At 51.1% G+C, this 23,672-nt stretch overlaps 1 protein-coding gene across 1 annotated transcript; it reads left to right on the forward strand.

Annotated features, from left to right (window-relative positions):
- The first annotated feature begins 176 nt into the window (after positions 1-176).
- On the forward strand, positions 177-23,672 carry afap1l1a (actin filament associated protein 1-like 1a). Its single transcript, XM_084699137.1, has 19 exons — positions 177-301; positions 14,150-14,275; positions 14,482-14,565; positions 14,656-14,708; positions 15,523-15,661; positions 15,821-15,916; positions 16,058-16,272; positions 16,421-16,600; positions 16,907-16,990; positions 17,971-18,055; positions 18,354-18,476; positions 18,685-18,896; positions 19,097-19,242; positions 20,062-20,134; positions 20,734-20,848; positions 21,354-21,521; positions 21,720-21,895; positions 22,071-22,187; positions 22,857-23,672. Exons 1-19 carry the CDS (start codon positions 280-282, stop codon positions 22,881-22,883), a joined length of 2,241 nt encoding a protein of 746 aa, XP_084555263.1. The 5' UTR covers positions 177-279; the 3' UTR covers positions 22,884-23,672.

Raw genomic sequence — 23,672 nt, forward strand, 5'->3', positions numbered from 1 at the left:
GTGTTAATATAAGGAGTCGTGATACTCGCACACTGGTTGACATTTATTTGAATAATGTTTAAGAAATGGATAGCCTTCACACTCGTCAAAGCGCACACATAATTCAGCAACACTAGGACCCAGCGGAACGGAACAGACTCGCCCAGTATGTCCTTCTTTACTATGGACCTGTGATGTATCAACTGTAGCTGTCAACGCGCTCACACACACACATACACACACAACTCTGTCCACACTCTAGATGAGCCCGGGAACCCTCGAATTGGATCACTTGTCAAGATGGACACCAGCGACTGCAAATGTAAGTACCTACCCGGTCACTTTACGCGTTTTCGCAACTCAATTGACTCAATATGATTTCGTTTTAGCTTTGAAAGATTATCCAACGCATGGCCCATTAATCTTAACAGCAAGCAACGCCAAACACTTTGTAACTTTGTAAAATGCAAAGGAAACCTTGACTGAAGATATTGTTTTCACTGTTTTGTTAAGGTTTTGTATTTGTTTGGCAATCGTCTCCCCTTGTTCGTACTGTATGGTCCTGGTTCATTCGCGCTGCCTTCTCATACAGCTGTAGCCTCTTGCGCGCACTCTCCCTCTCATTCACCCTCTCTCGCCCAACTCTCGTTCAGTACCACGGGGCCTCTTTATCTGCAGATGGAACATAAGTTTTAAGCTGATTGAAAGATAATATTGATGTGTGTCGTTATTTTCTCTCTCATGGCTATGGCTTTGATACTACACATGAGGTCTGCCGTTTGTGGGGTACCCCCCCCCCCGCCCCCGCCCCCTTCCCTATGCACACACACGCACACACACGCAGACACACACACACACACACACACACACTCGCTCTTCCCATCTCTCTGTGTTTATAACATGTAAGGGCTGACTGTATAAGGAAATGGTTTCTGTTGGGGTTCCCATGGTGAGTCTTTGAAGGGCTCCCATGTCCTCCCATGTGTCCTGCCCCTGTGGGAGCTGCTTACATGATGTGTCTGACCGTGCCTCTCTGCAGGGGGGCTAGAACATCCATGCAATCACAATGCAGGACATTGACAAAGTTCCGCTTAAATGAGTTACCCTTTTAGAAAACCTCCCAGTGACAGAACAGGACAAATAAACAGTCAATGTTCCTTTGGGTGTTTATTTTAATTTAAGGAGCAAAAAAGACAGTTGGCAATGTTTATTACTTCTTTGGAATCGTAACTGGTCCTTGGTCAAAGTCAACAGGACCGATAGGTGGAGGAGGTCAATGGGGTGGATGGGGTTGAGGAGGCAGAGGTAAAGGGGGAGGGAGAGGGAGGGAGGGAGGAGGAAGTGGAGGAAGGATGAGGTGGAGGAGGCAGAGAAGGTGGAGGAGGTGGAGGGATGAACGTTCAGTCTCTGCTGTGGCTTGTTCCTGGTGAGTTCATTTATCAGCCGACTTGACGTTAAAGACCCAACCAGAGCCAACAGTGGCAGATGTTAGCAGAAGAGAAACAGTTGAAACATGGTGCGTTTAGCTCCATCACCACGGGGGAAACACATTCTTTGCAGTTAATGAATGCATCCCACCACTACCTCTTCATTGCAAAACAGAGTCCTGCTGCTGTTTCTCTGCAGGTCTATCAGGTTTCCCTGAATCAACCCCACCCCACCCCCCCACCCTCCCCTTTAGCTGAGGCCAGGGTACTAGTCAGATTCTGAACCCATGGCATCTGGGGGCTTAAAGGGTTGTAAAAACTTCTGGTAGAAGAGAGGTCCTCTCTGGATCGCAGCCAGTAGCCACGCAGGTAGACACATGAGAGCGATTAGGAGGCAGAACTTTACAGAGAGGTTTTACTGCAGCGACCCGAGGAGAAAGGGAAGTGGACGGCAAACCGCGCACAGTCGGACCCTCCTCCTCCTCGCTGCTCTTCATCGCTCCGCTTCCCGTTCGTGTCCGACCGCATCTTTGATGCAGAGTCATAATCGCTGCTCCTGAAAGTCTGTAGTAAACTCCTCTTCCTTTTCGTGTGGAGTCTTTTCCGGTCCCTGACTCGTGTCCTTGTCTCCTTTCCTTGCCTTTTTTTTTTGTTTAACCAGTTTGGTAGGGCATGTGAGTGATCATCTTGCCAAGACTAGAACTTGAAATCGGTATATGTGAGGGATGGAGGTTAAGGGAAGGTCATTCTGGACTACTGGGACCTGGCCTCCATGTGTAGTCTATACCCACTGGCTGAGTGAACACTTCCTACACACACACACACACACACACTGGAATTCCGCTTGACCAAATTCCTCGGTCTGCTATCTGTTTGCAGACACCCGGCAGGAGAAAACACAGTGTGACTGCAGGGGTTCCCTCGGGGCCTCCCTTGACTTCCCGTTTCTATCTTTAACCTCTCCCGATTGGCCTGCGCTGAATGACTTGTCGCTGGATTTGAATAGGGCATTATTTCGGGGACTTTTGTTTCTGTGAGTGCTTGTAAGGGGGCAATTAGCAGATGTTTGTTGTGATTTCAGGTGCTTAGCTGCCGACAACAAATGGAGAAAAGCAAACCGAGTCCCTCGAGCCTCTCTGCATGTCTGTTCACACCAGAAGCCTGCTCAACATCAGCACGCAAGACGAATAAGAAAAAGATATTCAACAATGAATAAATATACACCCCGCCGTGTTGGACAACAGCTTACCGACTCCACAGTTGTCCAGCGCAGAATTGTGTAGTGGCTCCTCTGTCTTTAGCAGCCTGCTGGCCTGACAGTCAGTTCAGTGACCCAGGTGGGCGAGGGTGAGGGGAGGGCGGGTCGGTCTCCTCTGAGAGACATCACATTGAGGGGGATCGTCCAATAGCATCTGGTCCAGGGTGAATCCTGGCCTATCAGCCTGGTCGGAGAGCATATGGTAGAGCTTAGCAGACAGAGGGGCTCTGTCTCATAGACAGGCCGTATGACGACCAGCATGTAGGTGCAAGTCTGCATGAACATGAACTCTGCTTAACTATCAGTACTTTCTGTCTGGAATACCCCAGATTCCATGGACACGCACTGTACAAGGTGTGTTGGTGTGTGTGTGTATCTGCAGGTGTTTGTGTGTATTCAATTCAAAACATCTTTATTGTTCCCTGAGGGCAATTCTGGTGCAGCAACATTTTTTTTAATGAAAAACACACTGTACACGGAACCAACAAAACACGAATAAAGACAAGTTAAAGCAAACGTCAAGTTTGCAAAGTCCAATGAGGAAAAAAGTGCACAAGTCCAAATATCACAAAGTGCTTCAGTAGTAGACAGGAGTGGTTGTGGTTGATGGCAGCTACGGTCCCATGACTGTAGGAGGCTGGAGCTCTGGATCTCCTGAGCCCAGGCACACTGCACCTCCCCCCGGACCTTCTCCTGGACATCCTCCTGGTGCCGGTGGTGGAAACAGGTAGGCGAAGATGGAGGTGGTCTTTCTACATGTGTGTGTATGTGGGTGTGTCTATGTATCCCTGTGTGTGTGTGTGTGTGTGTGTCTGTAAGTATAGTGTAAGTGTAGAAGTGTGTGCATGTGTGTGTGTGTGTCTGGCCTTGTTAATGTATTTGCATGTAGACCAACCATCCCCTGGTGTCTGTGGAGAGCAGCAGAATGTGAGTGAGGGATGGGCCAAGCCCTCCGGCCTTCAGAAAGCGACCTTATCTGAACATAAACATGAATCTGAATTAGCAGAATTAGAGTTCCAACTGGGGTGAATAGGCTTGGGTTCGAGGGGGCCGCGTGAAAACAACAATACGCACAGTCAGTTCTGTTCATCCCCCTCTCAGGGGACCTGGTGAGCAGGCCCCCAGCCTCCGTGGCTGCTATGCAGCTGCAGTGTCTGCCCCAGCAGCCTTGTCCTGGTTAAGGTGGTGTTATTGACCGGCTCTTGCCACCGGGTCATGTGTGCTGCACCGCTGCCGTTCTTCTCTGTGTTCTGAGGTCATCAGGGACAAGCTCGCGCTGTTGGAAACCACTATGGAAATGGAATTCCCCTTCTCTGCTCTCGGCACAGTGAGATGATCCGTTTTGGGTGTGTGGGTGTGTGGCTGGCCTGTTTGGTGTGTGTATGTGGATGGCTGATCTCTATGGAGGATGGTGTGTGTGTATGCGGATGTGTGTATGGTTAGTCTGTATGGTGTGTGTGTGTGTGTGGCTGGTCTGTGTAGAATGTGTGTGTGTGTGTGTGCACATGCATGGTGTTTGTGTGTGGCTGGTCTGTGTAGAAAGTGTGTGTGTGTGCACATGCATGGTGTGTGACTGTGTGTGTGCACATGCATGGTGTGTGTGTGTGGTCTGTGTGTGTGTGAATCAGAGTGTGCCAGTCCTCTGCCAGGCTTGGGGGGTCACGCTTAGTGCCCTCTCAGCTGTGTTGCTAGGTGGTTGCCATAGGGATGATTAGTAACACATATACAGTAGGCCAGAGATAAGAATGCATGGGCTCTCTGCAGAGTGTGAGAGGGAGTGTTTCTGGAGTAAATAGCTGAAACTGCACTCCTGAGAGTCCGTGCCTTGGGTGTGTGCGTGTGTGTGCATATGTCCTCTATGTGTGTGTGTGTGTGTGCTAAGCGTGTTTGCATGAAGTTGGCAACCATGTGATTTATAGAGCTGACACGGCGAATCTAGAGAGTCCAAGTTTGCACACGTCTCCCCCAACCTGCTCCCTGCTGTCACACCTCGTCAACATGCTGCTGTCAGGGTCTCAGAACACTGATTCTGATCTGCTCTACTGTTGCTCTCACAAGGCTGCACTTGCAATGTGCTGCTTGACATTTGGAAGCTACAGGCATCAGCCTGTTTCTTGTCAATCCCCTGCACTCTAAAGTGTCAACACAGGCAAAAGTGCTGATTACACTCCTCCCTCCCCCCCCCTCCTTCTCCTCTCCTTCCCTCTTATCTTTTCTCCTTTCCTCTCCTCCCCTCCTACCCCTCCTCTCCACCCCATCTCTCCTCCTTTCCTCTCCTCCTCCCCTCCCCTCCTCTTGTCCTATCCTCCCTTCCCCTCCTCCTCTCCTCCCTTCCTCTCCTCCTCTCCTCTCTTCCCCTCCTCTCCTCTCCTCTCTTCCCCTCCTCCCCTCCCTTCCCCTCCTCTCCTCCCTTCCCCTCCTCTCCTCCCTTCCTCTCCTCCTCTTCCCCTCCTCTCCTCCTCTCTCTTGCAGAGCCCAGCCGCAGGGTCAGCAGGTCCGCCATGTGACCTGGTTTTCTGGGGAGTCACTGACGACAGTGCTCAGTCAAACTGCCATTAACATGACAAATATGACTCCACAGAGACTGACAAAACAGCCTCTCTTTCCCCACTGTGCGTGTATGTGTGTGTGTGAATGTGTGTGTGTGTCTGTCCTGTGCAGTCTCAGTAGAACAGTGCCTGTCCTTGGTGTAGCAGGGGGCAGCAGAGACAGCCTAGGCAGACATAGCATGGTGGTGATCTCATAGGACTGGGAGCTGATAGGAGACTTGAAGAATAGTCCCGTCTCTGAGAGGCCTTTGTGTGCAGGGCTAAGGGCTGGGTTGTCCGCCTTGTGCCTACCCTAGGCTTGACTGAGTGAGAGCAAAGGAAGGGAGGAAAGAGGGAGGGAGGCAGGAAGTGATGGATGTACCAGCCGGGACCTCTGAACTTTGACCCGGCTGTCGTACGCACTAATGACACCCTGGTCGAGCCGTCGTCAAACCCCCTCTCCTCCCCCCTTCTCTTCCTCCTCCTGTCGTTCCTTTCTCCCCTCCTCTTCCTCCTCCTTTTCTTCCTTCCTCTCCTCCTTCTCCTCATTTTCCACCGCCTCTGTCTCCTCCACCCACCTCTACCAGTGGAGCAGACCACTGAGGTGCAGCGAAGCAGAGGTAGGTTTAGGGGGAGGTGTGTGTGTGTGCTCAGACAAGGTTAACTTCAAAGCCTCTGTGCTCCCACTGCTCCCCTGACTGGCCTTCAAAGTAGGTTAATACTTAAACAGGTGAGTGGGAGCCGCAACCCATAATTCTCCCTGTCCGTCACCATGGAAACGCCCCTGACTGAGGGAGAGGTCTGACCTAACGACCCCCCCCCCCTCCCGCCTAGCTCCCTCCCTCCCCCGGCAACAGTCTTGTTAGAGTTACGTTCTAATTACAGGGGTGGAAAAGCTGGTTGGCCTCAATCTTATTGCGGACATTGCTGAGATAGCCGGTGGTGTGTGTGCGTGTGTGTGTGTTTGTGTGTGAAATGTGCGTTAGTTGGTGTATTTTTATGATAACCTGGAGCGTGTTCTCATGTGTCGTAAAACAACAGGGGTGACATGTTAGTTCTACACTCTTTCTGACCCCCCTTCCTCTCTCTCTCTCTCTCTCTTTCCCTCTCTTTCTCTCTCTCTCTCTCTCTCTCTCTCTCTCTCTCTCTCTCTCTCTCTCTCTCTCTCTCTCTCTCTCTCTCTCTCTCTCTCTCTCTCTCTCTCTCTCTCTCTCTCTCTCTTCCCTCTCTCTCTCTCTCTCTCTCTCTCTCTCTGTCTCTGTCTCTCTCTCTCTCTCTCTCTTTCCCTCTCTCTCTCTTTCTCTCTCTCTCTCTGTCTCTGTCTCTCTGTCTCTGTCTCTCTCTCTCTCTCTCTCTTTGTCTCTCTCTATCCCCTCTATCTATATCTCCTTTTTGTCTTCTATTTCATTCTCTGTCTCTTTCTGTCTCCCTAGAAGTCTCACACAGTCGCTCACTGACTTGATCAAATCCATAACTTAGAAATGAACTCAGTGAGGGGTACCCAAGCTTGTTTCACATGCTCACCTGTTCCCCAGCTGAACGCCCTGTGTGTGTGTGTGTGTGTGCGTGTGCTGCAGAGTAACCTGCTCTTTATCAGATACATCTAGTGGGCGACAGGCTGTCACATGACAGGAAGAGGAAGCAGACGGCTGGCAGGGAGAGGTGATGTCATGTCATCAGGATGTACATTACTATGGGGGGGAACCGCACACAGTCTGACCAGCCTCGCTTTTATATCCTCCCCTTTCTAATCAGACCTTCTCTCAGGGCTTTAATAGGAAAGGATTTCAGAGATTAGCTAGAAAAGCCATACAACAACAATACAAGTTACATGTGAATTGTTCTTTATATTGAACACGAGCCTTGTCTGTTAATACAATCTGCCAGACATCATCCAGGCATCATCCAGGCATCATCCAGGCGTCACCCAGGCGCTCCTTCACAGGATCAGTGAGGTGTGTTGCTAGGTATCAAGGGCCCCAGTGTCTGCAGGTATCAGCTGTGGTGTGTGTGGGGACAGAGTAAATGTCCAGGCATGTTGCCATCCACGAATATGCCAACACTCACCCCTCAGGGCATGTCTGGAATCTTGGTATGGTGTCAGGGTGTGTGTGTGTGTGTGTGTGTGGTGGGGTGGGTGATCAAGATTGAGCATGGCGGAGGATGACAGAATACATTGTTTGGGATTCTTTTTAACCGCAGGTACATCTGGGATCTCTTCATCTTGGTTACCTCAGCTCACACACACACACACACACACACACACACACACACATGCAGATACACACACAGGATTAAAGCCTCCTTATCACCATCTCATGTAATGTGACTCAGTGTAGAATCATCTAGAATCATGTAGTTCATGGTACCAGCACCTGAATGTTATCCTTGTGTTAGCTATTATCAGAATGCTTGAATCTGAATGCTTTGCTGCCTCATGTGAATTTCAGAGAGACAGATGGTGTATGAAAGCTGTTTCCCGAAGAGGAGTTGAATCTGGCTGGGAGATGGTGTGTGTGACATCGTTAACCAGTCACTTTCATCAAAGTCCCTGTAGATGAGATAAGGATTCTAAGGATCGTTCTTTCATTCTCTGTCTGTCTCTCTGTCTATCTCTCTGTCTGCCTGTCGGTCTCTCTGTCTATCTCTCAGTGTCTGCCTGTCTGTTTTTCTGTCTGTCTCTCCGTCTATCTCTCTGTCTGCCTGTTAGTCTCTCTGTCTATCTCTCTGTGTCTGCATGTCTGTTTTCTGTCTGTCTCTCTGTGTCTGCCTGTCTGTCTGTCTGTCTCTCTGTGTCTGCCTGTCTGTCTCTCTGTTAATCTCTCTGTGGCTGCCTGTCTGTCTCTCTGTTTATCTCTCTGTGTCTGCCTGTCTGTCTCTCGCTGTCTGAAGCTCTCTCTCTCTCTCTCCCACGCTACGACTCAGTGTTCAATGTGAAGAGGTGGTTCGGGGCGGGGGGTGGGGTGAAAGGTCGCACAGTCATGAAGGTTGGACACTTTAGTCACAGCATGGACCTGTCTGACCGAGACTAGCTGGTCAGTGGCTGTAGATCTAGAAAGCTGATGTCTCTATCCCTGTCAATCTCTCACACTGACAAATCTGACGAATCTGACAAATCGGGTGCCAATGCCATTACTTGAAAATGGGACATTTGGTAATAGGCTGTGGCACTCCTTAAGGTCAAATGTGGGCCATTCTTGGTGTGGTGGTTAGTCATGCCCTTTTGTATCAATGTGTCAAATTTTAATAGTAAGAATACCAACAAACACAATAGGCTTCCTCTGACGGAGAATCCGAATAATGCTGCGTCAGATGGTAGATTTTTGCGTTAACAGTAATCATAAAAGACTCAGGGTTGGTGAATTGCTCACTAACTTCCTTTGTGAGATTCCGCTCTTAGGTCATGTTGGTGGGCAGCACTCATCTCTGATTGGCGGAGAGTGAGTCAGGGTGGTGAGGCAGGATCCAGGCAGATTCGGACCTGCCCAGAGGATCAGCCAGCTGATAGGTGGACAGACAGTGTGTGTTCACCTCGGGGAGACCGAGCAGAGCTGACACACCTGACTGCCTCCTTGATGAGGAAACACACCGGAAACACACTCATCTTTGCATGCTGGAGTGTGTGTGTATGTGTGTTTTTAGATGTATGTGTGTGTGTGTGTGTGTGTGTTTTAGGGTGAGGGTACGTTGCGAGGCAATGAAGGGATTCTCTTCCCATCAAAGTGAACATATTTGTTTGGTGTGTAAGTGTGTGTGTGTGTGTGTGCTTACCAGCGTGTTGGATCGTGCTCAAGCCCAAGGCCATAGCTCAGGGCAGCGAGTCTCCCACGTGCTCTAAAGAGGCGCCTCAACATGTCTGCCTTTACCTACTGTACATCCCACTTTGCCTGTCTCTCTCTCTCTCTCTCTCTCTCTCTCTCTCTCTCTCTCTCTCTCTCTCTCTCTCTCTCTCTCTCTCTCTCTCTCTCTCTCTCTCTCTCTCTCTCTCTCTCTCTCTCTTTCTCTCTCTCTCTCTCTCTCTGTCTCTCTCTCTCTCTCTCTTTCTCTCTCTGTCTCTCTCTCTCTCTCTCTCTCTCTCTCTCTCTCTCTCTCTCTCTCTTTCTCTCTTTCTCTCTTTTTCTCTTTCTCTCTCTCTCTGTCTCCCATTCAGTCTCCCTGGCTTGTTTTTGTTTCTATCTCTATTTCAACCTCTCTCTTTCCTTCTCCCACCATCTCTCTGCATTTCCCTCTCTCTCTGTCTCCCTCCTTGTCTCTCTCCTGACTGTAGGAATACAATGCATGCCCCAGTAACCTGACACTGCACTGTATCATCTTAGCTTCACCAGTGAGGGAGTCAGGAACCTCTTGCAAAACACCTTCATCCCTAGTAGGTAACACATGTTGAACAGGAAAATAAATATTGCTTAAGTGATTTTGAGTATGAGGCCTGAGTGTCAACATAGCAGTGTTATTTTCCAGATTTTCTCAGTGGGTATTCCATGTGTGTGTTCCAGGAGTGTTTCCGTGTGTGTGTGTGTGTGTGTGTGTAAGAGAGAGCATGTTTGTGTGCCGCAGGTATGTGTTGATGAGTTTTGCCATGGGGAAGGGCTGAAGTAGAGGAATGTGAGTTAGGCATTAATGGGACTTTATGTGTGTGTACGTGTGTGGGGAGAATTTAGCTGTGGGGCAAGTGTGTATGTGTGGGTGTATGTGTGTGTTTACACAGCCAGTCTTTCCCAGGTGCTACACAATCCCTGGGATTACAACAAGGGAGGAGGATGACACACACACACAATACACACTACACACACACATGCACACAAACACACAACCACCACCTCCCAACCCCCCAGAGAGAGAGTGGGAGGGAGAGATCCAATATCAGAGAGAGAGAGAGAGAGAGAGAGAGAGAGAGACAGAGAGAGAGAGAGATAAAGAGAGAGAGAGAGAGACCGAAGAGTGAACTCCCCCTCGGATTTACCAGTCCCTCTCTCACCTACAGCGAGACAGGCAGAAGGAGGTTGTTTCTCAGCAGCGTGTGGATATACCTAGTGACTGGAGGATCTCCCAGTCTGTAACCTCAGAACATGGTGGGACTCTCAACCCCGACTGGGAATGGTGGGTACTCAAGCTAAACTCGAGTTTTCAAACTTTCCACTCGCACAGGTTCAGCTTTTGTCTCGAGAGCTAATTGCTTTGGGCGGGGGGGGGGGGGGTGTTTCCACCCTCTCCTCGTTGTTTTTTGTGTGTGTGTGTGTGTGCCAGTCTGTTTGGCATCCTGCTGGTAGCCGGCCAAGCCAGACAGGTGGACGCAGAGCTGTGGAAACTGAGTTAATGGGTCAGCCTGGCTGTCTGGGTGTAGCGTAGCAATGGGATTGGCCGTAGCTCCTGTGTGGAGAGTGTGGAATGGATCAGTTAGAAGTTCGGCTTGTGAAGTGCGATTGTCTGGAGGGAGCACGGATCAAATCTGTCTCCTTAGGAACGGGATCAGAGAGCTGTGTCGCCGTTTCCCTTTTTCAATACGCGAGAAATGGACCTTTCGATACCTTGCCATTTGCGTGCATGTTTTCAAGCTTTGTTCGTGCTTGTTTGACCGCTTGAAATGCATCGGTTTCACTGTGAACGTGTGGTTTTGTGTGTGTGTGTGTGTGTTAGTGTGTGTGAGAACCCACCATGAGTTTGGGTTTACCTCTGGCCTGAAAGCCCATCTCGGGATAGAGCAGAGGTCCTGGTGGTGTTATCGTATGAGCCAGGCATGTTAGTACAGGTGCTCAGCTGGCCCACATTGTTCACTAGAAGCTTCACACAGCTAGCTACTCGACCTGCGCTTCCTGTCTTCCTCTGCTACACACACACACATACACACACAAACACACGCATGCATGCACATAAAGTCTCCAGACAATCGCCGCTTTCTTCTTGCACATGTAACTAGGTGAGGAATGTACCCTTTGGGTTTGAACAGCGCTTCTTAACCAAGTGTGAGATGGTAAATGCTGAGCTGGATTTAGTTTCGGCCTGGCCAGAACAGTCCTGCGTGTCTCCGCTCTCACGCGCTAATGAAGATCACTGTTCATCCTCCTCTCCTTTGCAGTTCTGCTTGTATCTTCCCCATGGGTGTTTTAAAGGAGAAACCCCAAGACTATTTATCATAGTGACTGAAGGACTTTGAGTAAGCCAAACGTTACTAGTTAATCTGACCGCTGTCTGAGAAGCAAACAACTTATTCTCTGTGCAGCTGGAGTTGATTTGAACACTGAGGTATGAGGGACTGCATTATCAGTTCAGTGTGTGTGTGTGTGTGTGTGTTCCTCTAAGATAGATTGGATATCAGTTTTTCTCTCTCTCTCTGTTACTCTGCCTTTATCTTTCTGTATCATCCTCCCTCCTCTCACACCTCCTCTCTCGCCTTCTCCCTGGTGTCCAGCGAGGGGAACCCCAGATGTGGACTTGCTCAGGGTCTACAGCTGGTCCTACTGGCTGTGAGACAGGAGCCCCTCTCCTCCTGTCCTCTTCTCCCCTCCTCCCCTATCCTACCCTCCCATCCCATCCTCCCTTCTCCTCTCCTCCTCTCCTCCTCTCCTCTCTCCTCCTCTCTCCTCCTCTCTTCTCCCCCCTCCCCTCCCCTCCCCTCCTCTCTTATATAAGTAAATAGCCATGCTTGGACCCTACCTAAATCCATTGCGTATGCAGCCACTTAACAGTGAAAAGGTAAAATATGCACACTCGCACAGAATATCGAGCCAAGTCGTTTTTTAATCTAGACATATCCATCTCTGGCAGTGTGGTGTTCCGCCTACAAAAAGACCCACCTCAGACAAGTATGTCTTACAGTAATACACACACACACACACACACACACACACACATGCATACACTCTGCTGACAAACCCCTGATAGATCAACTGGCTTCTAATTCAAATTTGTCCGATTAATCTTTAGAAGTTACATTTCCAACACTGTCTTTCATCACAGAGGCGCACATCATACATAATATGCATACACACACAGTCACACACACACACACACACACACACACTCACACACCATTCATTGTCTTTGTGACAAAATGGTAAATGGAGTTTCTCAAACAGTCTTTGCTGTAAACACACAGTATTCAGACGTGTGTGTGTGTGTGTTAGTGGTGTGTATATGTTAAGGGTATGTATATGTTAGGGGTGTGTGTGTATGTAGTGAAGCAGGTCTTGTTGACACAACACAGCCCACCAAACAAAGAGATTCCTGGCCTAGTGAGTGTCCCAGTGCTGACCTCAGCAGGAAACATGGATGAATGGAGCTGTAATCTGGCCGGACTGTGAAAGAGAGGGAGGAAGACAGAAGGAGGGAGGGAGGGAGGGAGGGAGGGAGGGAGGGAGGGAGGGAGGGAGGGAGGGAGGGAGGGAGGGAGGGAGGGAGGGAGGGAGGGAGGGAGGGAGGGAGGGAGGGAGGGAGGGAGGGAGGGAGGGAGGGAGGGAGGGAGGGAGGGAGGGAGGGAGGGAGGGAGAAGAAAGGGGGAGAACAAGTGTGCCAGTGATGACTCATGTTGTTGGCAAGGTCTGCCCGGACACTCCGTACGATAGTGTGATGAATCCTCAGGAAGGATGGAGAAAACGAACGGAAGGAGAGAGCATCAGACATGGTGAGAGAGAGAGAGAGAGAGAGAGAGAGAGAGAGAGAGAGAGAGAGAGAGAGAGAGAGAGAGAGAGAGAGAGAGAGAGAGAGAGAGAGAGAGAGAGAGAGAGAGAGAGAGAGAGAGAGAGAGAGAGAGAGAGAGAGAGAGAGAGAGAGAGAGAGAGAGAGAGAGAGAGAGAGAGAGAGAGAGAGAGAGAGAGAGAGAGAGAGAGAGAGAGAGAGAGAGAAAGAGAGAGAGAGAGAAACAAGGAAAGGTGGAAGAAAAGACACAGAGATGTTGATGCCTATGCTCTTTGTGTATGTGTTCAGTTAGGAAGACTTGGGTGAAGGGATATACCCTTTCAATTCTCCTCTCACACACAAACACACATATACACGCACACGCACACACACACATGCAGATTGTCGTCCCGGAGGGCGGGCTAGGGACAGCTGGGAAACCTAAAGGCTCTGTTTTGGTTTGGTTCTCAAAACAGGGAGTGTTCGAGAACCCACCTCACACATCAAGACCTCAGATGAATCATGTCTTCCCAAACTGGAACCAGTTATAGCAGTGACCTGGAGAACCATATATCACATACAGTAGAGCTTGTGTGTGTATGTGTGTGTATATGTGTGTGTGCGTGGATCTGTGTATATGTGTGTGTGTGTGTGTGTGTTTGGGTGTGTGTGTGTTTGGAGACTGCAACATACAGAGGGGGTCTGAGACCGCAGTGTGTTAAATATTGTTAAACATGTTTCCATCTGGATTGTCTGTCTATCTGACAGCTTGGCCTGTTCCTCAAGGTTGTCAGTCTGCCAGTCTCCGAGAGATGGAAGAGAGAGGAGCCAGTCGGATCAGTGGAGAGAAAGAGGCAGAGTGAGAGAGAGAGGTTAAAGAGAGTAGAACTGCAGACCAATAGAAACCAGATCTACATAGCTCTATTCACTCTCGCTGTTCCTATCTATTCAACCAGACCAGTCTGGTCCTGGTCCTGGTCTAACCCTTGTCTCTTAGGCCTAGCCCAGATGTCTTTGTTTGACTGAGTTATTCTATTGTTACTGCCCTGCTGGTCAAATGAGCAATTAGCTGTCCAGTTTCCTGTCCATGAGGACAAGGAAACAAGGAATACAGAGGGAAACAAGGTCCCTGACCTTGCTGCTTGGACCCCTAGCATTTTTCAGTGATATAGAGGAGGATAGGAGGGGCTACAACGTGAGAGGGGTAGAAGGGGGGGTTGAACCGTACGGAGGTGAAGAAGGAGGGATCGACAGATCTGGAGATAGAGCGACGTGGCGAGTAAAGGCTAAACAGAAAGCCTTGACAGGTGTTTAGTCTGGTTTCATTGACCCCTGACCCCCGGCAGCCATGGAGGTCCTGGTGTCGGAGCTGACCCTGCTGCTGAAGCTGCTGGACCAGGAGACGCTGAGCTCCACCACGCAGGAGAAGAAGACCTCCGTCAGGAACCTGCTGCAACAGATCCAGCCCTCTGGTGTGTTACACACACACACGCTCACACACACACACACATATGCACACACGTACACGTGTGCACTCACACAAACTCAGGCACACACACGGACACACAGACACTCACGCACACACACACACTCTTGTCAGACGGTATGTTGGTCCAACGTTACTGTTGGAGACGAGGGGAAGTCCTGGTACCATCACGGTATGTTTGTCTCTCTGCAGTCAGCAGAACAGACTACATCTACATGAACACGTCTGTCTATGGAAATGGCACCAGCTTTGTGGAGTCCCTGTTTGAGACGTTTGGTAAGTGAACCATGCGGGAATGTAATGCAAGCCTTTGTGTGTGTGTGTGTGTGTGTGTTCTCTGAGCTGTCTCCTCTTCCCTCCCTGCAGACTGTGACCTGGGGGAGCTGAACAGCGCCGCAGATGAGCAGAAACCCGACCAGGTGTGTGCGCGCGCGCGTGCGTCTATGTGTGTGTCGATGATCTTCTCTTCCGAACACATCTGTCAGCTCCATTACCTGGAGAGGAGACGGTGATTGCTGCCGCTCTCTGAATGTGACCCATGCGAGACCTTAAGCCGAGACGCCCTCATCATCTCCCAGCTCAAGGGAGGGGAGGGAAGGGAAGGGAGGGGAAGGGAAGGGAGGGTGATGGAGAGGCAGGGGCCCTCAGAGACAGATGGGGGAGCCCGACAGACAGACGCTTTCGTCTCTCTCCGCGTCTCTCAGGTCTCCGTCGCTCTCTCCCACTTTCTCCGGCTGCGGCGCTGCCACGGTTACGAGGCCGTCCATCTTTCTGTCAGTCAGTGTCCCTGTGTCAGCCCTCAACGGAGAGAGAGAGAGAGAGAGAGAGAGAGAGAGAGAGAGAGAGAGAGAAAGAGAGACAGAGAGAGAGAGAGAGAGAGAGAGAGAGAGAGAGAGAGAGTGAGAGAGGCTAGGGAAGTTTAAAGGAGTTTTCCATGGCTGTCACATGTAGGAACAGGCATAGTGTTGGATAGCTGTATTGAAGGTAGAGGATACTCCCTATGCTGTCATAGCTCATTGATCATGCTCTGTGAGTCTGTGTGTGTGTGTGTGTGTGACAGAGAGAGAGACCAAGTGGAGAGCAGATCACTTATAGGATGCTGCAATCGAACCCCCTGACATAATCATCTCATTGATTAAAGAGTGGCCGTTTAAGAGGCGCATGAAAGTGCGCGTGCGCGTGCGTGGACACACTGACCCCCCCTCCTCCCCTTCTCGCCTCTCCCACCCACAGAGCAGCACCCCTCCCCCGCCGGCCCCCCTCTCGGCCGGCCCGCCGCCCCCCCTCCCCACCACCCCCCCACCGGAGGACTACTACGAGGAGGCCGTGCCCCTCAGCCCGGGGAAGATGCCCGAGTACATCACCACCCGCGGTATGGCCCCCCTCACACCCACCCACCCACCACACACCCTCCGTCACCCCGTCCTCGCACTGTGGTGTTCACACTCAGCCAGTATGCCACAGTACGGTGGCATCAGGTCTGTGGAGGTCGGCCTCCGACTGACCTCTGCTGTCTGTCTCCGGTCTGCAGGCAGCTCCAGCCCTCCCAACTCCATAGAGGATGGCTACGAGGACGCGGAGAACAGCTACCCGCCCTCCTGCCTCAGCGCGCGGCGCAAGAACTCCTGTGAGGACGCTGACAGCTCTCTCTTCTCTCTCTCTCTCGCTCTCTCTCTCTCTCTCTCTCTCTCTCTCTCGGACTTAATGTCTCTGTCTGTCTTCCCCCCTCTCTCACTTCTCCCCCTCTCCCCCTCCCTCCCTCCCCCAGACAACGACTCAGACGCCCTGAGTAGCTCCTATGAGTCGTACGAGGAGGAGGAGGAGGAGAGGGGCCCGGGGGCCAGGCTGACCCACCAGTGGCCCTCAGAGGAGAGCTCCATGGGGCCGGCCAGGGACTGCCGCATCTGTGCCTTCCTGCTGCGCAAGAAGCGCTTCGGCCAGTGGGCCAAGCAGCTGACCGTCATCCGGGACAACAGGCTGCAGGTGAACTGGCGGCACGATACTCATGCATGCCCACGCGCGTGTGCTTGCAGATGTCCATACGGGAAGATGTCGAGACGCACACGCTCACTTGGTACACGCACGCGCACACACACACTGCCTCATCCATGGCTGCTGTCCGTGTTTGCAGTGCTACAAGACTTCCAAGGATGTGACTCCCTATGTGGACCTGGCCCTGCCCCAGTGCACTGTGGTCTACGCCCCCAAGGACGCCCGGAGGAAACGCCATGAGCTGAGGTTCACCCTGCCCAGCGGGGATGCCCTGGTGCTGGCCGTGCAGAGCAAGGAGCAGGCCAACCGCTGGCTCAGGGTAGGAGGACACACACACACGGCCGGAAGCACTAATATAGGGGGGTCAGAAGGCTGAGCGCTTAGGGAGTCGGGCTATTCATCAGAAGGTTGTTGGTTTGATTCCCGGCCGTGCCAAATGACGTTGTCTCCTTGGGCAAGACAGTTCACCCTACTTGCCTCAGGGGGAATGTCCCTGTACTCACTGTAAGTCGCTCTGGATAAGAGCGTCTGCTAAATGACTAAATTTGATATACACATGCATCCTGATGTTTCATGTTTTGCTCTGCTCGTATGTCTCTGTGCGTGTGTGCGTGTGCTTTTTCAGGTTGTCCAGGAAGTCACTAGCCAGGGCACAGGATCAGAGGAACCAACCTCTCCTATCATACTCCGGAAGACTGAGTTGGACAAGGTGTGTGTGTGTACAGTAGCTGTGTGTGTGTGTGTGTGTGTGTGTGTGTGTGTGTGTGTACAGTAGCTGTGTGTGTACAGCAGGTGTGTGATCTCAGACACTCCCAGGAGAGAAGAGAGAGGGAAAGTCTGTCTGCATCACACTGCAGTAAAACAAGCCCTGTATTTTCCCAGGAAAGATTCACAGCTAAACACACAGTTACCACATGACACACATGCACACACAGCCTGTGTAATTACAGCTGTGTGTGTGTCTGTCTGTGTGTGTGTGTGTGTGTGTCCGCCCGGGGAGCAGCAACGACAGGGGTGTGACAGAACAGTCCCCACCCGGCAGCCTCTGATTAGAGCATGTCACACTGAGAAACGTAGATCACTCCGCCCCGCCCACCCGCCCACCCCTCGTAAATGGAGGAGAGGGATGGGCTGGGGGGGAGGAGGAGGGGGGGGGGGAGAAGGGGGGGTAGGACGGAGGGGAACAAACGGAAGACGGGTTGCTTTGCGTCATGTGGTCTGTGTTCCTGAGTGGGAGTGACAGGGAGAAACAAAAAAGAGAGATGGAAAGAGGGAAAGTGTGTGTCTGTGTGTGTGTCTGTATGTGTGTGTGTTTGTGTGTGTGTGTGTGTGTGTGTTGGCTGTCAGGCCCTGCTGGGTCAGACACAGGAAGTGGAGTAGGGGAACAGGAAGTGGAACCTCTCCTGCTCTGATGTAGTCAGGGAGGGAGAGGGGAGGAAGGGCTGGGACACTGCTGCAAAGGGGCTTTCCTGAGAGTGTGTTTGTGTGTGTTTGTGTGTGTGTGTGGGTGCATGTCTGACTGACTATGTTTGTGAATGCACATCTGTGTATGTGCATAGGTGTGTATGTATGTGTGTGTGTGTGTGTGTGTGTGTGTGTGTGTGTGTGTGTGTGTGTATGTGTTTGTGTGTGTGTGTGTGTGTGTGTGAGTGTGTGTGTGTGGTAACATTGGTCTGTTCTCTACCTCAGAGGCTGTCTGTGGAGAAGAACACCTCAGACTCAGACAGCCTGGGTGTGTCTCACGGAGAGACCAGCAGAGAGACCAGAGACAATGGTGAGAAACTGGAAACACTATCCTCGATCCCCTCTTTCCCACATTTGCTCTGAAGAGAGAGAGAATCTCACTCCTAATCTGTTTGCTGTTCCAATTCTCACAAGGACTCTGCAGCCTGTGTGACTTTTGGTCTCCTCTTGTGGATTACCGATTAGAGTTATATAAGTATATAAGTTCTATATTTAGTTCTATCATTCGTTTGGTAGTTACTGCTGCTGTTTCACTGGTAAAAAGTAGTTAGTTATATTGTTTAGGCTGCTCTGACTGTGTGTGTATGTGTGTGTGTGTGTGTTGGTAGGTAAGGTGAAGCGGGGGGCGTTTGCCGCAGGTCGTAAGATCACGCGCATCATCAGCTTCTCCAAGAAGAAGCCCCCCCGCCCTGGGGAGCCCCGCCCCCACGCTGACCACGACCCCCGACAAGGTCAGAAGACACACGCACACACTCCTCACACACACACACACACACACACTCCTCGCTCTGTCCCTCACCCTCCCTTCTAGTCTCGCTCCCCCCTACCTCTCCTTCTTCCTCCTCTCGCTCTCATTCCCCTATCTCTCTCTCTCCCTTGCCTCCTCTCTCTCCGCGTCCTCTTTCTCACCCCCCCCCTCCTCCCCTCCCCGTCCCCCAGGCTACCTGAGTGTGCTGGTGAGCCAGGTGTGGAGGGAGCAGTGGTGCTGTGTGTGGGGGGGCTCCCTGCACTTCCACCCAGACCGGTCGGACCTGCGGCCCTCCCTGGGCCCCGTGGCCCTGCAGGGCTGTGAGGTGCTCCCTGGCCTGGGGCTCAAACGCCCCTTCGGCCTGCGGATTCTGAAGACCGGGGCCGAGGTGGCTGCTCTGGAGGTAGGCTGCAGGACCGTTCGACTGGTTTGACGGGCTGGTTTGACGGGCTGGTTTGATGAGCTGGTTTGACGAGCTGGTTTGGAAGTTGGTTGACTAGTGTTATTAACTTTTCTCTCTTTTCTGTCTGTCTTTCTCCCACTTCCCCCCTCTCTCTCTCTCTCTCTCTCTCTCTCTCTCTCCCCTTTCCTCCCTGCTTCCAGGCCGGTAGCTCTGAGGAGTTGGGGAGGTGGTTGGGGGTGTTGCTAGCAGAGACAGGGTCGTCTGCCGACCCCGAGTCTCTACATTACGACTACGTTGACGTGGAAACCATCGCTAACATCCGCGACGCTGCGCGACACTCCTTCCTGTGAGCGAGAGGGGGGAGCAGGGTGGAGGCTGGGAATGAGGGGCAGACACTCTTATGTTGGTTCAAAGCACTCAGTATCTCATTTAGTGCTTGTTCTCCCCCGCCTTCTCTCTCTCTCTCTCTCTCTCTCTCTCTCTCTCTCTCTGTCTCTCTCTCTCTCTCTCTCTCTCTCTCTCTCTCTCTCTCTCTCTCTCTCTCTCTCTTTTGTCTCTCTCTCTCTCTCTTTGTCTCTCTCTCTCTCTCTCTCTCTCTCTCTCTCTCTCTCTCTCTCTCTCTCTCTCTCTGTCTCTCTGTCTCTCTCTCTCTCTTTGTCTCTCTCTCTCTCTCTCTCTCTCTCTCTCTCTCTCTTTGTCTCTCTCTCTCTCTCTCTCTCTCTCTCTCTCTCTCTCTCTCTCTCTCTCTCTCTCTGTCTCTCTGTCTCTCTCTCTCTCTTTGTCTCTCTCTCTCTCTCTCTCTCTCTGTCTCTCTGTCTCTCTCTCTCTCTCTTTGTCTCTCTCTCTCTCTCTCTCTTTGTCTCTCTCTCTCTCTCTCTCTCTCTCTCTCTCTCTTTGTCTCTCTCTCTCTCTCTCTCTCTCTCTCTCTCTCTCTCTCTGTCTCTCTGTCTCTCTCTCTCTTTGTCTCTCTCTCTCTCTCTCTCTCTCTCTCTCTTTGTCTCTCTCTCTCTCTCTCTCTCTCTGTCTCTCTGTCTCTCTCTCTCTCTCTTTGTCTCTCTCTCTCTCTCTCTCTTTGTCTCTCTCTCTCTCTCTCTCTCTCTCTCTCTCTCTCTCTCTCTCTCTCTCTCTCTCTCTCTCTCTCTCTCTCTGTCTCTCCATCTCTCAGGTGGGCCACCTCCTCCAGTAGTATGTTGACAGACTCCAGGACATATGATGAGGTTCCTTATGAGGGGAAGCCGGTGAGGCCGGATGCACGCACACACACATCCACACAGCCACACACACACACACACACATGCTCAGACCAGCTGAAGTCTTTGTAAAATGATTATATCCTAGACCGTTTACTTTGAAGTGCACTGAGGAGCTGTGTGTGTGTTTAGGAGAAAGAGAGAGAGACAGAGAGAGAGAGAGAGAGAGAGAGAGAGAGAGAGAGAGAGAGAGAGAGAGAGAGAGAGAGAGAGAGAGAGAGTGTGTTTGCAGCTGCTGGGGACTGTCAGTGTTTGAATTGGACACCCCTGATCGTTCACCTAAACTGACGTGCTGTATTACATGCCTATCAAACACTCTTTGTAGAAAGAGTGTGTGTGTGTGGGTATGTGTGTGTGTGTGTGTGGGAGAAAGAGATCAAGGTAGGGAGCAAAAAGGCAAAGGGTTATGCCTGTTTTACTGCCTGTTAACCCCACTCTTAAACCCACCTTGTCCTTCATCCTTCCCTCTCTCTCTTCATCCTCTCTCTCTCTCTCTCTCTCTCTCTCTCTCTCTCTCTCTCTCTCTCTCTCTCTCTCTCTCTATTTGCTTTTCTGTCTATATCCTTCTCTATCTCCTCTCTCCACAGCCTGTGCAGGCCAGTAGGCCGAAGCCTGGGACTCAGGTGAAGAGACGATCCAGCTTCTCTAGCAGTGACTCTGGGAGGACAGAGTCCTTGGTCTCCTTGAAACGCACCGGCTCCAGTAAGGGGTCCAATATACTACTGGTGGTGTAATCTCCTTGAAGTCACAACCATAGCCCCAACCACTGCCCTTACCACAGCCCCAGCCCAGTGCTCTGGGTGTTGTGCAGTAGAGCTGGGTCTGACTCTGCAGACGGAGCATAGAGGACGTAACCTGAGATTTACTGGCCAGTCCCATTATCCCTGCTACCTCCCATCACCTCTGCTGCCCCTTCTCCTCAAGAGCTGTCTCTGTTTTCTCTCCGCCACTATCTCTATCTTCACCGCTCTCACACTGGGTTGGGTAGAGAGAGAGACACACAGAGAAAGAGAGAGAGAGAGAGGGAGAGAGAGAGTAGTGGGGTCACGCGATAGACACGGAGGAAGAGATACACAGACAGACGGATAGAGAAGACGATACAGAGAGAGTTGTGACACGTGAGAGCTTTAGTTTTTTCTTCCCACAACCTCGACGGGCCGGACCTCTCACCTCTGACCTCTCACCACCCCCCCTCCCACCCCCCCAGATGAAAACCAGTACGGGAGGTACGGGAAAACGCGAGCAGAGGAGGACGCCAGGCGCTACCTGAGGGAGAAGGAGCAGCTGGAGGGAGAGAGGGACGGCGTGCGGAACGCGCTGGTCACTCTGAGACGGGAGAAGAGAGAGGTGAAGGAGGAGCTGAAGACCGTCACAGGTGAGGACACCAAACAACTCAGGGGAATGTCGCGCACTGCGCGGGAGCCAGAGAGGTGTACTGAATAGAGACAGAGCCGACCCTTTCCTGAAGCTCTAGCGCCATCTGGTGGTGAAAAGAGATGGCATGCAAAGTTCTGGAGGTCTTGAGGATGTGTGTTATGTCGAAACAATATGTGTGTGTGTGTGTGTGGAGCAGAGCTCCGGAGGCCCTCCCTGTGCGAGCGCCTGTCCCAGCTGGAGGAGCTGTGTCGGGGGAAGGAGGCCGAGAGGGTGGACCTGGAGCTCAGGCTCACGCAGGTCAAAGACAACCTGAAGAAGAGTCTGGCAGGGGGGGCCCTGGGGGCCCCGGTGGAGGGCCAGCCCACCAGCAAGGTACTGTACACACACACCCCTATCTCCCTCTCTCTCTCTCTCTCTCTCTCTCTCTCTCTCTCTCTCTCTCTCTCTCTCTCTCTCCCTCTTTATGTCTAGCACTCTCTCTCGTACACGCCCATGCATGCACACACACTGGGGGCTCCAGGAGTGACGGTGTGCTCTGACTCCCCAGGTCCGCAGCAGTAAGAACCAGAACATCTACAGTGAGTCTCTGGCGGCCTCTGAGGCACGCAAGAAGCCCCCGACCGTGTACTCCTCCTACAAAGGAACAGTCATGCAGAAAGCCAAGGTGACACACACACACACACACATACCTACACACACATACCTACACACACCCCAAACCACACCAAGACATGCATGCACACCGTAGCTTTTATTAATTGGGGTCAGATGGCTGAGCGGTTAGGGAATCGGGCTAGTAATCAGAAGGTTGCTGGTTTGATTCCCCGCAGCGCAAAATGCACTTTACTCTACTTGCCTCTGGGGAATGCCCCTGTACTTACTGTAAGTCGCTCTGGATAAGAGCGTCTGGTAAATGTAAATGAATCTGTATTATTTTTCCTCACACACACACACACACACACACACACACATACACTCACTATTAAACTGTCACTGTGCTCAGTGGCAGAAGCAGACTCTCTGGGTGGTTGATAGCATCTCAGCAGTGTGCATGTTCACCTAATGGACCTTCACAGCAGATACGTCTGCTCTGCACTACGCTCACACTCAATAAACCCCTCTGTGGAACCCGTGAGAGAGGGAAGAGAGACGGCGAAGAGAGAGAAAGAGAGAGGGAGTTTCCTACCAGATCAAAAATTATAGAAGCGTTCTAATTGGCCATGATTTGTCAACTTCTCTGTGGTTAACATTGTAATAGATTGATAGGCTCTTTCTTCAGACGTTTACTGATGAAGACAAGCACGGCTGGTGAACTGCATTGTGTCTCTTACAGGAATGGGAGGCAAAGAGAGGAACCTGAGCAGTGAGCCTATCAGTCAATCTCTGTACAGCTGTCCCCAACAGAGACTCACTGCTGAGGATCCACATCCTCAGAATCGGCACAGGATTTTCCACGTGTATATTTTAGTGCAGTAGATACATATCACCACTAGAGGGAGCACTGTTCCATCGATTCCTTGGAAGCTCCTGTTTTGAGGGTATTTCAGGTTAGTGAACAGGCCCGTGCTTTGGGGTGAGTGCAGGGGTGCGAAACTGCGACACAGGAGAGGAGCGAGGGTGGAGTGTTCTGTTCTGCAGGTGGGAGAGTGAATGAGGGCCAAATGACAAAGCAACGTTGTGTGGTGAGAGATTGTTTATTTTGACCAGAGGACGACCCACAGTTATACATTGCTTTTTAGATTGTATTCCTTTGGCTTTCCTTACCGGTTCTACAGAAAAAGCCACAACTACTATTTTATACTGTAAAAACTATATACAGTATATATGTTGATTATATCTACTGTGTAAGGTTTGTTGTTGTTGTTGATTTCCTATTAAATGTATTAAACATAACATCCGATAAATACTGTGACTCACAAAATAGTGCCAAACTGTAGATATGCACTTCTAACCCCACTTTCATGTCACAACTCATCTACCGTGTCTGATTATATAGGGGTGCCTGCCTTTACATTCACTAGTTTATCTTAGCACATTAAATGTGTTACATAATTACTCAAATTATGTGATCTATTGACTTTTTGCACTTTAGTGATTTAGCAACTTGGATAAACGGAATACTGTACAATAAATTTGCCTGTGGTATGAA

Source organism: Hypomesus nipponensis, chromosome 1, assembly GCF_054491055.1.
Source record: "Hypomesus nipponensis isolate SF chromosome 1, ASM5449105v1, whole genome shotgun sequence".
NCBI lineage: Eukaryota > Metazoa > Chordata > Actinopteri > Osmeriformes > Osmeridae > Hypomesus > Hypomesus nipponensis.

What these genes read in the sequence shown, in the direction of transcription:
- afap1l1a (XM_084699137.1), top strand. Translation starts at nt 280, where the DNA reads ATGGACACCAGCGACTGCAAAT. An exon ending in TCCGGGACAACAGGCTGCAG is followed by an intron (nt 16,273 to 16,420) that starts GTGAACTGGCGG and finishes CCGTGTTTGCAG; the next exon opens with TGCTACAAGACTTCCAAGGA. An exon ending in CTTGAAACGCACCGGCTCCA is followed by an intron (nt 20,849 to 21,353) that starts GTAAGGGGTCCA and finishes CCACCCCCCCAG; the next exon opens with ATGAAAACCAGTACGGGAGG.